Source organism: Salmo salar, chromosome ssa23 (assembly GCF_905237065.1).
Source record: "Salmo salar chromosome ssa23, Ssal_v3.1, whole genome shotgun sequence".
NCBI lineage: Eukaryota > Metazoa > Chordata > Actinopteri > Salmoniformes > Salmonidae > Salmo > Salmo salar.
This window is the reverse complement of record NC_059464.1, coordinates 45399596-45414851: the sequence shown is the minus strand read 5'-3', so window position 1 is coordinate 45414851 and position 15256 is coordinate 45399596. Positions and strand designations below refer to the sequence as shown.

The 15256-nt window shown below is 44.5% G+C and overlaps 1 protein-coding gene across 7 annotated transcripts; it reads right to left on the bottom strand.

Moving 5' to 3' along the window:
• Positions 1 to 1478: 1478 nt before the first annotated feature.
• Positions 1479 to 8100, bottom strand: svip (small VCP interacting protein). Of its 7 annotated transcripts, none has more exons than XR_006761458.1 (5): positions 8064 to 8100; positions 7624 to 7687; positions 6984 to 7034; positions 3246 to 5279; positions 1479 to 2902 (listed from the first exon to the last, which is right to left on the bottom strand). XR_006761458.1 is itself a non-coding variant. In XM_045705868.1 (5 exons), the coding sequence occupies exons 2-5, from the start codon at positions 7684 to 7686 to the stop codon at positions 2888 to 2890; spliced, it is 246 nt and encodes an 81-aa protein (XP_045561824.1). In that variant the 5' UTR covers position 7687; positions 8064 to 8082; the 3' UTR covers positions 1479 to 2887.
• Positions 8101 to 15256: the final 7156 nt, after the last annotated feature.

The window sequence follows — 15256 nt, the reverse complement described above, 5'->3', positions numbered from 1 at the left end:
ATTCTCATTTACAACTGCGACCTGGCCAAGATAAAGCAAAGCAGTGCGACACAAACAACAACACAGAGTTACACGTGGAATAAACAAAAATACAGTCAATAATACAATAGAAAAAGAAAAAGTCTATATGCAGTGTGTGCAAATGAGGCAAGGGAGGTAGGCAAAAAATAGGCCGTAGTGGCAAAGTAATTGCAATTAAACACTGGAGTGATAGATGTGCAGAAGATTACTGTGCAGAAGATTAATGTGCAAGTAAAGATACTGGGGTGCAAAGGAGCAAAATAAATAAATAACAGTATGGGGATGAGGTAGTTGGATGGGCTATTTACAGATGGGCTATGTACAGGTGCAGTGATCTGTGAGCTGCTCTGACAGCTGGTGCTTAAAGTTAGTTAGGGAGATATGAGTCTCCAGCTTCAGTGATTTTTGCAGTTCGTTCCGGTCATTGACAGCAGAGAACTGGAAGGAAAGGCAGCCAAAGGAGGAATTGGCTTTGGGGGTGACCAATGAAATATACCTGCTGGAGCGCGTGCTACGGGTGGGTGCTGCCATGGTGACCAGTGAGCTGAGATAAGGCGGGGCTTTACCTAGCAAAGACTTGTAGATGACCTGGAGCCAGTGGGTTTGGCGACAAGTATGAAGCGAGGGCCAGCCAACGAGAGCATACAGGTCGCAGTGGCGGGCAGTATATGGGGCTTTGGTGACAAAATGGATGGCACTGTGATAGACTGCATCCAATTTGTTGAGTAGAGTGTTGGAGGCTATTTTGTAAATGACATCGCTGAAGTCAAGGATCGGTAGATTGGTCAGTTTTACGAGGGTATGTTTGGCAGCATGAGTGAAGGATGCTTTGTTGCGAAATAGGAAGCCGATTCTGGATTTAATTTTGGATTGGAGATGCTTAATGTGAGTCTGGAAGGAGAGTTTACAGTCTAACCAGACACCTAGGTATTTGTAGTTGTCCACATATTCTAAGTGGATGGGTAGGTGCGGGCAGCGATCGGTTGAAGAGCATGCAGTAAGTTTTACTTGCATTTAAGAGCAGTTGGAGGCCACGGAAGGAGAGTTGTATGGCATTGAAGCTCGTCTGGAGGTTAGTTAACACAGTGTCCAAAGAAGTGCCAAAAGTATACAGAATGGTGTCGTCTGCGTAGAGGTGGATCAGGGAATCACCCGCAGCAAGAGCGACATCATTGATGTATACAGAGAAGAGTCGGCCTGAGAATTGAACCATGTGGCACCCCCATAGAGACTGCCAGAGGTCCGGACAACAGGCCCTCTGATTTGACACACTAAACTCAGAGAAGTAGTTGGTGAACCAGGCGAGGCAGTCATTTGAGAAACCAAGGCTGTTGAGTCTGCTGATAAGAATGTGGTGATCAGGTTACAATGCACTGTAACCTGATAAGTGATTATCACATTCCAAGATGGATGCAATGTAACTGATCCCTTTTTACCAAAAACCCACAGAGAAAACATCAACAAGAGTCTTTTATTTCTACAAAATTACATTGGCGTGACTTCATGCCCCTGAAAATGGCAAGAGCACCTGAAGCAGTAAGGGAATAGGGAGGAAAAGCACTCGAGTACAAAGCAAGGCAGGTAAAAATCAATACTTCATCAAGTACACACTAGCGCCCTGCTAGTTCAGGCATGCTTCTTTCCTTCCATTTCAGTTAAGTTCTCATTGTGGTCGACAGGTAAGGCCAGTCGACAAAAATCGACTCAGTCCTATATGTTACCATCGTACCGACAGAATGCATAAACATTGTGTCATGTCGACAATATTCCAGTACATGCACAGGTTGAAATGGGAATACTCAAAATCTACGAGATACAGCCAACTACCCATACAACACGTCAATCCGTCAACAATTTTATTATATTAAATAAAGCAGAGATCAAGATAAACATCCTTCGTACATTACAAACCAATACTAAAGTGGAGCAAATAACTCCTATTGCACAGACAATAGGAAAACCAAAACCTAAAGTAAAATGTCAACTGAATAGATAGATAGTGTTGGTGCGTGAACTCTAAAACAGCATTCAAATGTGGTTCATAAGTAGTTATATAAAAATTTAGTTAATTTTCACACTGATATACAATAGAAAATGTTTTATGAATCATCTAGGCCTATGTTGAACATTAAGGACTTTGTAGCGTATATCCTTTTTTAGGAGAAATCTATCATATAAACTGTCACAAGAATGAGAACATTCCGTAAAAAGTTTTAAATGTCAGAAAAAAATTACAAAAGCAGTAAGCAAAATTGTATAAAATCTGCAAAGTTGAAATGGCAGAGAAAAAGAGAGAGAGAGAAAAGGTGGAGAGAGCGAGAGAGAGAGAGAACGGGGGAGAGAGAGAGCAGAGGACTAGTAGATGGAGAGAGAGAGAAGGGGGGAGAGAGAGAGCAGAGGACTAGTAGATGGAGAGAGAGAGAAGGGGGGAGAGAGTAGAGCAGAGGACTAGTAGATGGAGAGAGAGAGAAGGGGGGAGAGAGTAGAGAAAGTGATTGGCAAGACGCCTGGTACAGTTTATAGATGTACTGTGAGTGTGTATACTGTATGCTACTCATAGCTGTGTCATAGTCACCCTGTCCGTTCCAAAGATCCATATCTCGTGTACATCTTGGCATTAGGAGAGGCATGTACTGCGCTGCACACGGCCAACATCGAGCAGCAGAATCTTTCTTTCTACCAAGGCGAAGCATGGCAAACTATCCTACTGCATCTGAAAAAGCTTGTATTTAAAATAAAACATTTTTAGAAGGACAGACAGCCCAAAAAGGCATTTTCAAGTCAACTGGTACCAATACTCTTCATGTTGTTGGCTGAACCTCAGTGTAGATTGAGACTTTCATAATCTCTCCATGTCCGTCGATCTTTAGCCCACCTGCCACTACAGACAGAAGGGGAAAAAATGTGAATTCTTCTATTGAATAGGAATGACCACAGCAATTAACAGTATATTGCCTGTATGAAGTTCCTATTTTGTAGACATAAATATGTAAAATATTGTGACAACAACATTTCTACGGCTCCAACTGAGCATACATCAGCAGTTACAATGCATCTGTAACCCCTCCTCCAGACATCACCTAATCTGTATTCTAGATGAAAGGACCCACCTTCAGCCCTCCTCCTCCTCCAGACATCACCTAATCTGTGTTGTAGATGAAAGAACCCACCTTCAGCCCTCCTCCAGACATCACCTAATCTGTGTTCTAGATGAAAGGACCCACCTTCAGCCCTCCTCCTCCTCCAGACATCACCTAATCTGTGTTCTAGATGAAAGGACCAACCTTCAGCCCTCCTCCCCCTCCAGACATCACCTAATCTGTGTTCTAGATGAAAGGACCCACCTTCAGCCCTCCTCCTCCTCCAGACATCACCTAATCTGTGTTCTAGATGAAAGGACCCACCTTCAGCCCTCCTCCTCCTCCAGACATCACCTAATCTGTGTTCTAGATGAAAGGACCCACCTTCAGCCCTCCTCCTCCTCCAGACATCACCTAATCTGTGTTCTAGATGAAAGGACCCACCTTCAGCCCTCCTCCTCCTCCAGACATCACCTAATCTGTGTTCTAGATGAAAGGACCCACCTTCAGCCCTCCTCCTCCTCCAGACATCACCTAATCTGTGTTCTAGATGAAAGGACCCACCTTCAGCCCTCCTCCTCCTCCAGACATCACCTAATCTGTGTTCTAGATGAAAGGATCCACCTTCAGCCCTCCTCCTCCTCCAGACATCACCTAATCTGTGTTCTAGATGAAAGGATCCACCTTCAGCCCTCCTCCTCCTCCAGACATCACCTAATCTGTGTTCTAGATGAAAGGACCCACCTTTAGCCCTCCTCCTCCTCCAGACATCACCTAATCTGTGTTCTAGATGAAAGGACTCACCTTTAGCCCTCCTCCTCCTCCAGACATCACCTAATCTGTGTTCTAGATGAAAGGACCCACCTTCAGCCCTCCTCCTCCTCCAGACATCACCTAATCTGTGTTCTAGATGAAAGGACCCACCTTTAGCCCTCCTCCTCCTCCAGACATCACCTAATCTGTGTTCTAGATGAAAGGACCCACCTTCAGCCCTCCTCCTCCTCCAGACATCACCTAATCTGTGTTCTAGATGAAAGGACCCACCTTCAGCCCTCCTCCTCCTCCAGACATCACCTAATCTGTGTTCTAGATGAAAGGACCCACCTTCAGCCCTCCTCCTCCTCCAGACATCACCTAATCTGTGTTCTAGATGAAAGGATCCACCTTCAGCCCTCCTCCTCCTCCAGACATCACCTAATCTGTGTTCTAGATGAAAGGACCCACCTTTAGCCCTCCTCCTCCTCCAGACATCACCTAATCTGTGTTCTAGATGAAAGGACCCACCTTCAGCCCTCCTCCTCCTCCAGACATCACCTAATCTGTGTTCTAGATGAAAGGACCCACCTTTAGCCCTCCTCCTCCTCCAGACATCACCTAATCTGTGTTCTAGATGAAAGGACCCACCTTTAGCCCTCCTCCTCCTCCAGACATCACCTAATCTGTGTTCTAGATGAAAGGACCCACCTTCAGCCCTCCTCCAGACATCACCTAATCTGTATTCTAGATGAAAGGACCCACCTTTAGCCCTCCTCCTCCTCCAGACATCACCTAATCTGTGTTCTAGATGAAAGGACCCACCTTTAGCCCTCCTCCTCCTCCAGACATCACCTAATCTGTGTTCTAGATGAAAGGACCCACCTTTAGCCCTCCTCCTCCTCCAGACATCACCTAATCTGTGTTCTAGATGAAAGGACCCACCTTCAGCCCTCCTCCTCCTCCTCCAGACATCACCTAATCTGTGTTCTAGATGAAAGGACCCACCTTCAGCCCTCCTCCTCCTCCAGACATCACCTAATCTGTGTTCTAGATGAAAGGACCCACCTTCAGCCCTCCTCCTCCTCCAGACATCACCTAATCTGTGTTCTAGATGAAAGGACCCACCTTCAGCCCTCCTCCTCCTCCAGACATCACCTAATCTGTGTTCTAGATGAAAGGACCCACCTTCAGCCCTCCTCCTCCTCCAGACATCACCTAATCTGTGTTCTAGATGAAAGGACCCACCTTCAGCCCTCCTCCTCCTCCAGACATCACCTAATCTGTGTTCTAGATGAAAGGACCCACCTTCAGCCCTCCTCCTCCTCCAGACGGAGACGTGGTCATCTCTTGTTTGTTCATCTCCTCCTGTTTCTTTTTCTTTCTCTCAACTGCTTCTGGGTTTTTGACGCCCCTGTAGGTTGTCTAAGAGGAGATGGGGAAGTCAGAATGGCAGCTGGGTAAAGACATTGGTTGTGTCTCAAATGGAAGGGTTGCAAAAATAATGCTGAGCTGGTGGTGGGGGGAGAAGGGGGGTGGTGGTGGGGAGGATGGTGGCGTGTGGGAGAAGTGGGGTGGTGGTGTGTGTCGGGGAGGAGAAGGGGGGTGGGTGATGATGTGTGTGGGGGGAGAAGGGGGGGGGGTGGTGGGTGATGGTGTGTGGGAGAAGGGGGGTGGTGGTGGGTGATGGTGTGTGGGAGAAGGGGGGTGGTGGTGGGTGATGGTGTTTGTGGGGGTGGGGGTGGGGGGGGGGGGGTGGAAGATGCCAGAGAATCCAAGAGATGAGCTCATACATTCTCCTCATACTCACCTGGGTGCTTTAATAGGCTGACGTGTTTTATTTATTTGGCTTGACTGAAGAATTTCTGTCACAGTAAAAAATGCCCACCAGTCTAGACATTGATTGATGAGACTTTAGTAGCCTTGCAACAAGGGTACAAACAACAAAGATTGGATTTCTTGGTTAAAGTCTCTAGTTATATAGGCTACCCTTTTCACACGATATAGCCGAATCGAGCCGAGCTGCAGTGTGCTGACCCGCTCACACAGCACATCTATCGTAGCTGCTGGAACTGTGCTGAAAAAGATTGGAGTCAGCACAGTAGGGTTTGGGTCAGAACAATAGTGTGAAAACGATTTAAAGGATAGGTCCACCGGTTTACCTTCTCTCTGCCTTCTCACAATTCACTTTATTACTTGTAAATAAGTCATACTTGACATGCATTTTTTGTTTATTTAACCTTTATTTAACTAGGCAAGTCAGTTAAGAACAAATTCTTATTTTACAATGACGGCCTAACCCCGCCGGCCAAACCCCCCCGGCCAAACCCGGACAACACTGGGCCAATTGTGTGCCGCCCTATGGGATTCCTGATCACGGCCGGTTGTGATACAGCCCAGGATCGAACCAGGGTCTGTAGTGACACCTCAAGCACTGAGATGCAGTGCCTTAGACCACTGCACCACTCGGGAGCCCAGTCCTAATGTACATAATATATCATATTGTCTACACATTCTACCACAACAAGTTATTATTCTTATTTCTATGATACTCCTTTTTCATTGCTTGTTCTATTTTTGATTTGACGTTTGATTATTATTGATATCTGTACTGCACTGTTGAGGAGAGCTTGCAAGTAGGCATTTCACTCTACCGTTTATACCTGCTGTATCCTGTGTATGTGACAAATCAACTTTGATTTGATTCTCCCAGTAGGCTTCACTCTGTCTCAGTAAACTCCATTAATAAGAAGGCAGGGAGAGTGGCTGGCTGCTGAGACTGACTGGCCAGTGGCAGTATCCAGTATGATACTTAGCAGACACTTTCATCCTAAGTGACGTTTTATGGTACAGTGAGTGCATACAAAGGTATGTGTACAGGATCCCTGTGGGGAATGAACCCACAACCCACCACACTCTAATCCAATCGAGCCACAAAGGACCACCATGTGTAGGCTATATAGGGCTGGTTTCCCAAACACAAATTAAGCCTAGTCCTGGAAAATATCCATTGAAAGTGCTTTTCAGTCCAGGGCTATGCTCAATCTGTGTCCAGGAAACCAGCCCTTAGTGTAACAGTGTAGGCCTAGGCTATATGGTTGTCGTGAACACTTGTCAAACCAGTCATACCTCTTTCTGTCTCTTCTCAGCTGCCTCTGCTAGCTGACGTCTTCTCGTCTCCTGTGAAGGAAGCAGAACATGATGCTGAGTGTTTCAATCATAGAATTACATAGATAAAGGATTTATTATCTATTTATTTATAGGATCTCTGTGGTTTCAATCTATTGGAAGAGGGTATGAGCATTACAATTATCATTCATATAACTTCCATAACACGGGGAGAGACGTTTTCAAAATAATGTATCTCAGAAGAATAATGTAACCAAGTTGACATGAACAAACAAATCTGGGACCAGGTTATGTTTGGTAACAGGAATGACAAGGAGGGGCATACTGGCACAAACAGACTGGTACCCAGGCTATACCCAGATAGGGGCGGGTCTGAAACTAGTTTGGTAAGGTAAACATGGAACAATAAAAAATGTGTAGTTAGCTCGCTAGCTATGTTTACTGTCAATAACCAATACTCCGGCACACCTAGATAGCATTTTGTTCAAAACAACGTTTCACTAGAACTAGTTAGGTCAACGTTGATCGAAGGACAGAAAACGGCACACCCAGAGTAGCTAGCAACTAAGCTAGCAACTAAGCTAGCTAATGAACATGTTATAATTAACAAGGATAGTTTGTAGTTTGCTAGCTAACTTACTGGGTCTGGTGTCGGTACCACGTCGTCTCCAGCTCCACCAAGGCACGGCAAGCACATCCCCATACTTGAGCAAGGCAATCAATTTGTTAGTGTCCGTTTTGAATGTTTGTTTGCTCGCTAGTTGACTAGAATAACAACAACTAAAAAATCTCACATACAGCTAGCAAAATTGCCTAGCTTCTCTTATATGCACATCGACGAAGCTCGCTAACTAGCCATTCCGCTTGTGCTAAATCTACGAGCCAACTACTAGCTACTAACTAAGCAGTTGTATTGCTAGCTAGCTAAATATTTATCCACGCTAACCTTTTGTTGAAACGACGCGTCATTTGTAAAACATTCACTTGAAAGACAGCGGAGAAAAAAAAAGATGACCTAGTAAACCAATGTAAACACAGAATATGGGCTATGTTCATGGACATACAAGAACTGGGACCGACCTCAACTTTGCGTTTGCGTTGGGTTGCACCCATAGAAACCGTTATCTGACGTTGCGATCTGAAACAACCCCTTTAGTCCGCCAGGCGTGATAGAAGCTGTGGTGTACACGACTGCCATCGTGTGGTGAGGAGTGGACGTTACCCCTTTATGTTACAGGTCGCACCTTTGCAGCGGTTGTGAGATCTGTTAATCTACGCAGTTATACTGCAAAACAAAAATTAAAATATGCCTGGAACGCAACCATTTCCATTGGGGCGGGTGTCCAGCAAATCAATTCAAACTAATGGAATAAGTAGTGGTTTCATTATCATAGCCAACAAACTACCCAATTTTCTATGTTTTTATCATAGGAGACTTTATTTAATATGTAAACAAATGAAATTATGTAGTCCTAGTTTCAAACCATAACCATGTTTTCCATAATGTGATCTAATGTTGCTCATGGAATGTCATTCCCTTGCTACATTATTTGGGAGCTAGAGAGGATGCACCATATAATTAGGAATTAGAATATGATCTCACCGAGTGCCATTCATGTAAAGTGTTTCCTTCAAATCAATAAAAATTGAGAAAAATAAAAATAAACACACTTTGCTGAACTATTGTACATGTTCTTTACAAGAGTATATCCTGGAAAATATGATATCATCAAATTCACAGCTATCCGTCTTAATGTGTGTAATTCATTTACATATAGATACAATCTAGATATATGTTTCCGACTCTTGTATAATGTATCCAAATAGTCCATAAAATTATACTATTTGCAATATAGGCTCACCTTTTGGTCATCTTGGATCAGTCTATCCCTGCTTGAATAGCATTTTCTACACAGAGTTCGCCATTCTCCCAATCAATATAATCAATAGCCGTTTTATTATAGCAATACTGTGAGAACCATAACCAATCGCATTTCAAACCCCACCCATGAATACAGCTAAACTTAACGTGTCAAAAGCCAGTGCGTTAGTCAGTGTGTCTGTTGGAAGAGAAGACAATGGTCCGACTCCGCTTCAAGGAGGCATATTTAATTTCATGTTTATCAGTTAGTTTAATAGTATTGTTGCATCCGAGGCACGGAGGATAACGGGAATCGCGCAATGGAAGTTCAAGTTCAGTTTAATTCCGTGGATCCCGGACTCGAACTTTCCTCAGCGGGGAATGGTAGGGCTAACACCAACTCCACTTTAAATAGTTTCTGTGCGGATTCATTTCCTAAGGGTTTATCTTTTGTTTATATTGGCATTGGGATTATATTTTAGATATAGCCTAATTGCTTTTCTGACATGGTCTAGGCCTACGTTTTTATAAAAAAAATTAAAAAAAACTCCCAAAAGCGAAGCGACTCTCAATAGAATCAACACGTTTCTATCTCAATCATAATCATGAATGAAAGGTTAACTTTACAGTCGCTTTAATGTCGATGCACTTCAGTTATTCCTGAGGCGAAACTGCGCGCAACTCTATAGGAATAGATTTGGGATTTTACGCACTAGGCTAATATGAATGTCAAAATATATTTCCAATATTGAAAAAAAAGATTTGCACATCATTTTTTAGGGGGGGACCATAAAAACAGTAATTACGAAATTGTCTACATATTTTCATCATATTTCTCCCCCTCAGAGATATTCATTAAATGCATTGAATTGCATAGCCTATCAAACAATGTAACACAGGTTACTAAAATGATATTCATATGAATAACTTTATTGACATAACTTCCAGTAGCCTACACAAAGAGGGTACAAAACATTAGGGACACCTGCGCTTTCCATCACATAGACTGACCAGGTGAAAGCTATGATCCCTTATTGATGTCACTTGTTAAATCCACTTCAATCAGTGTAGATGAAGGGAAGAGACAGGTTAAAGAAGGATTTTTAAGCCTTGAGACAATTGAGACATGGATTGTGGATGTGTGCCATTCAGAGGGTGAATGGGAAAGACAAAATATTTCAGTGCCTTTGAAAGGGGTATGGTAGTAGGTGCCAGGTGCACCGGTTTGAGCATGTCAAGAACTGCAACTCTGCTGGGTTTTTCACTTTCAACAGTTTCCCGTGTGTATCAAGAATGGTCCACCACCTAAAGGACATTCGGCCAACTTGACACAACTGTGGGAAGTATTGGAGTCAACATGGGCCAGCATCCCTGCGGAACGCTTTTGACACCTTATAGAGTCCATGCCCCGACGAATTGAGGCTGTTCTGAGGGCAAGAAGGCAGGGGACGGACGGACTAATAATAATAGTAACACTAATAATCAATAATAACACTAATACTCAATAATCATGTTTAATCAACATAATAGTCAAGAATAGGTTACTTCCAGAACCACTTGCTGGTGATGTTAATTTGACCAAAACGTGCATCTGTTGCATCATGGACACTAAAGTCATCATAACTAGCCTACTTTTCTTGTATGGTTAGCCTAATGTTTTTCTTACAGAGTTGGTAGTGGTTGTGTCCCATATTGAAAACAGTGGAATTGTGTCATCGTCATTCATCAGTTGGTCTCCACCAGGGACTTTTGTTACCCGTCATTGTGCCTTCTTGTGTTTGCTACAGTGCTTTTGTTAATTCAGGTGTTCATTTGTTTGCTACAGTGCTTTCTTCATTCGGGTCTTGAGAAAGGCCTCTGTGCTGAAACGTAGACATGAAACCGTCTCAACTATATCCCCCTCCTTATTTCGTCTATAGTATGTAACTATAGGGGATATTTTTACTGTGTGGCACTGATCTTTAGAATGTCATTCTTTATTATAAACTGGGTAGAAACGTATGATGCTTGGTTTGATTTGGTTTTGTCTGTTTATTAGGCCTTTCTTAAAACTTTTACACGCTCCAAACTTAACTCAGTTTGAAGCTATAAAGTTTGTTTCCTCTCAGTCTGGTGTGGTTGTTTTGAAAACAAAAATGTAAATCAATCAAATTAATTAATAAACCACCTTTTAAATCAGCAGTTGTCACAAACACACACAACCTAATTATGATATTGTACCGAATTATTGGCAAAACATCAGATGTGCTTGGTCACATCACCAATAATTGGGCAGAAGATCAGAATGGTTTAAGTGCAGCCATTAAGTCTCTTAAAGTCAAGAGGTCTGTTGTTTTGTTTTAATATATAATCAATGTTCCAGGAAGTCAGAGAGAAGTACCTGTAGTGCTCACCAATCGATCAGATTAATGTATCGTCTGTCTATCTACATATTGATAGTTTTTGGGCTAAAGTACTGTCTCTACCTGCTCACCAGCCAATCAGCCTAATGTACTGTCTCTACCTGCTCATCAATCAATCAGCCTAGTGTAGTGTCTCTACCTGCTCATCAATCAAGCAGCTTAATGTACTGTCTCTACCTGCTCACCAATCAATCAGTTTAATGTACTGTCTCTACCTGCTCAATGTCTCTCTGATGCATCCATTTGCAACATTTACCATTGGGCCCATATTGTGATAAGGATCTGGACTGCCCTAATTGCCATGATGATTAGAAGCCCATTTTACCTGGATACATTAACAATAAACACAATAACAAGGCACATCAATGACCTTACTTCACTTTGACGGCTAAGTCTTTATATAATCTAACTCCTCTCAGGAGCTTGTTATCACCTGAAGGCATCATTTTGTTGACTGATATTCGGTAGAGGAACACTGAGGTAACAGAAATCCCCATTAGAATCACAGACAGACAGAACACTGACAGAGCACTGACAGTCAGACAGAACACTGACAGTCAGACAGAATACTGACAGTCAGACAGAACACTGGCAGTCAGACAGAACACTGACAGTTAGACAGAATACTGACAGTCAGACAGAATACTGACAGTTAGACAGAACACTGACAGTTAGACAGAATACTGACAGTCAGACAGAACACTGACAGTTAGACAGAATACTGACAGTCAGACAGAACACTGACAGTTAGACAGAACACTGACAGTCAGACAGAACACTGACAGAACACTGACAGTCAGACAGAACACTGACAGTCAGACAGAACACTGACAGTCAGACAGAACACTGGCAGTCAGACAGAACACTGACAGTCAGACAGAATACTGACAGTCAGACAGAACACTGACAGTTAGACAGAACACAGACAGTTGGACAGAACACTGACAGTCAGACAGAACACTGACAGTCAGACAGAATACTGACAGTCAGACAGAATACTGACAGTTAGACAGAACACTGACAGTTAGACAGAATACTGACAGTCAGACAGAACACTGACAGTTAGACAGAATACTGACAGTCAGACAGAACACTGACAGTTAGACAGAACACTGACAGTCAGACAGAACACTGACAGAACACTGACAGTCAGACAGAACACTGACAGTCAGACAGAACACTGACAGTCAGACAGAACACTGGCAGTCAGACAGAACACTGACAGTCAGACAGAATACTGACAGTCAGACAGAACACTGACAGTTAGACAGAACACAGACAGTTGGACAGAACACTGACAGTCAGACAGAACACTGACAGTCAGACAGAATACTGACAGTTAGACAGAACACTGGCAGTCAGACAGAACACTGACAGTTAGACAGAATACTGACAGTCAGACAGAATACTGACAGTTAGACAGAATACTGGCAGTCAGACAGAACACTGGCAGTCAGACAGAACACTGACAGTTAGACAGAATACTGACAGTCAGACAGAACACTGACAGTTAGACAGAACACTGGCAGTCAGACAGAATACTGACAGTCAGACAGAACACTGACAGTTAGACAGAACACTGACAGTCAGACAGAACACTGACAGAACACTGACAGTCAGACAGAACACTGACAGTCAGACAGAATACTGACAGTTAGACAGAACACTGGCAGTCAGACAGAACACTGACAGTTAGACAGAATACTGTCAGTCAGACAGAACACTGACAGTTAGACAGAACACAGACAGTTAGACAGAACACTGATAGTCAGGCAGAACACTGGCAGTCAGACAGAACACTGACAGAACACTGGCAGTCAGACAGAACACTGACAGAACACTGACAGTCAGACAGAACACTGACAGTCAGACAGAATACTGACAGTTAGACAGAACACTGACAGAACTGGCAGTCAGACAAAACACTGACAGTCAGACAGAATACTGACAGTTAGACAGAACACTGACAGTTAGACAGAACACTGACAGTCAGACAGAACACTGACAGTTAGACAGAACACTGACAGAACACTGACAGTCAGACAGAACACTGACAGTCAGACAGAATACTGACAGTTAGACAGAACACTGACAGAACACTGACAGAACTGGAAGTCAGACAGAACACTGACAGTCAGACAGAATACTGACAGTTAGACAGAACACTGGCAGTCAGACAGAATACTGACAGTTAGACAGAACACTGACAGTCAGACATAACACTGACAGTCAGACAGAATACTGACAGTTAGACAGAACACTGACAGTCAGACATAACACTGGCAGTCAGACAGAATACTGGCAGTCAGACAGAACACTGACAGTTAGACAGAACACTGATTGAACACAGACAGAACACTGACAGTCTGACAGAACACTGACAGAACTCTGACAGAACGCTGACAGAACGCTGACAGAAGGCTGACAGAATGCTGACAGAACGCTGACAGAACGCTGACAGAACGCTGACAGACTGCTGACAGAATGCTGACAGACTGCTGACAGAACGCTGACAGACTGCTGACAGAACGCTGACAGAACGCTGACAGACTGCTGACAGAACACTTACAGAACACTGACAGACCGCTGACAGAACGCTGACAGAAGGCTGACAGAATGCTGACAGAACGCTGACAGACTGCTGACAGAACGCTGACAGAACGCTGACAGACTGCTGACAGAACGCTGACAGAACGCTGACAGAACGCTGACAGAAGGCTGACAGAACGCTGACAGAACGCTGACAGAAGGCTGACAGAACGCTGACAGAACGCTGACAGACTGCTGACAGAACGCTGACAGAATGCTGACAGAATGCTGACAGACTGCTGACAGAGCGCTGACAGAACGCTGACAGAACGCTGACAGAACGCTGACAGAACGCTGACAGAACGCTGACAGAAGGCTGACAGAACGCTGACAGAATGCTGACAGAACGCTGACAGAAGACTGACAGAACGCTGACAGAACGCTGACAGAAGGCTGACAGAACGCTGACAGAAGGCTGACAGAACGCTGACAGAATGCTGACAGAACGCTGACAGAACGCTGACAGAAGGCTGACAGAACGCTGACAGAAGGCTGACAGAACGCTGACAGAACGCTGACAGAACGCTGACAGAACGCTGACAGAATGCTGACAGAAGGCTGACAGAATGCTGACAGAACGCTGACAGAACGCTGACAGAACGCTGACAGAAGGCTGACAGAACGCTGACAGAAGGCTGACAGAAGGCTGACAGAAGGCTGACAGAACGCTGACAGAACGCTGACAGAAGGCTGACAGAAGGCTGACAGAAGGCTGAAAGAAGGCTGACAGAACGCTGACAGAACGCTGACAGAACGCTGACAGAAGGCTGACAGAACGCTGACAGAAGGCTGACAGAACGCTGACAGAACGCTGACAGAACGCTGACAGAAGGCTGACAGAACGCTGACAGAACGCTGACAGAACGCTGACAGAAGGCTGACAGAAGGCTGACAGAATGCTGACAGAAGGCTGACAGAACGCTGACAGAAGGCTGACAGAACGCTGACAGAAGGCTGACAGAACGCTGACAGAACGCTGACAGAACGCTGACAGAACGCTGACAGAAGGCTGACAGAAGGCTGACAGAACGCTGACAGAACGCTGACAGAAGGCTGACAGAACGCTGACAGAACGCTGACAGAACGCTGACAGAAGGCTGACAGAACGCTGACAGAAGGCTGACAGAACGCTGACAGAACGCTGACAGAACGCTGACAGAAGGCTGACAGAAGGCTGACAGAACGCTGACAGAAGGCTGACAGAACGCTGACAGAACGCTGACAGAACGCTGACAGAACGCTGACAGAAGGCTGACAGAAGGCTGACAGAACGCTGACAGAACGCTGACAGAAGGCTGACAGAAGGCTGACAGAACGCTGACAGAACGCTGACAGAACGCTGACAGAAGGCTGACAGAACGCTGACAGAACGCTGACAGAACGCTGACAGAACGCTGACAGAACGCTGACAGAAGACTGAC

Excerpts from the sequence above, each read along its gene's own strand:
- svip (XM_045705866.1), bottom strand. The coding sequence starts at position 8,045 with ATGTCCATGAACATAGCCCATATTCTGTGTTTACATTGGTTTACTAGG. Across the intron at positions 7,688-7,929 it reads ACGCGTCGTTTCAACAAAAG|TATGGGGATGTGCTTGCCGT; the intron begins GTTAGCGTGGAT and ends GCCTTGCTCAAG. Across the intron at positions 5,280-6,983 it reads CTGAGAAGAGACAGAAAGAG|ACAACCTACAGGGGCGTCAA; the intron begins GTATGACTGGTT and ends ATCTCCTCTTAG.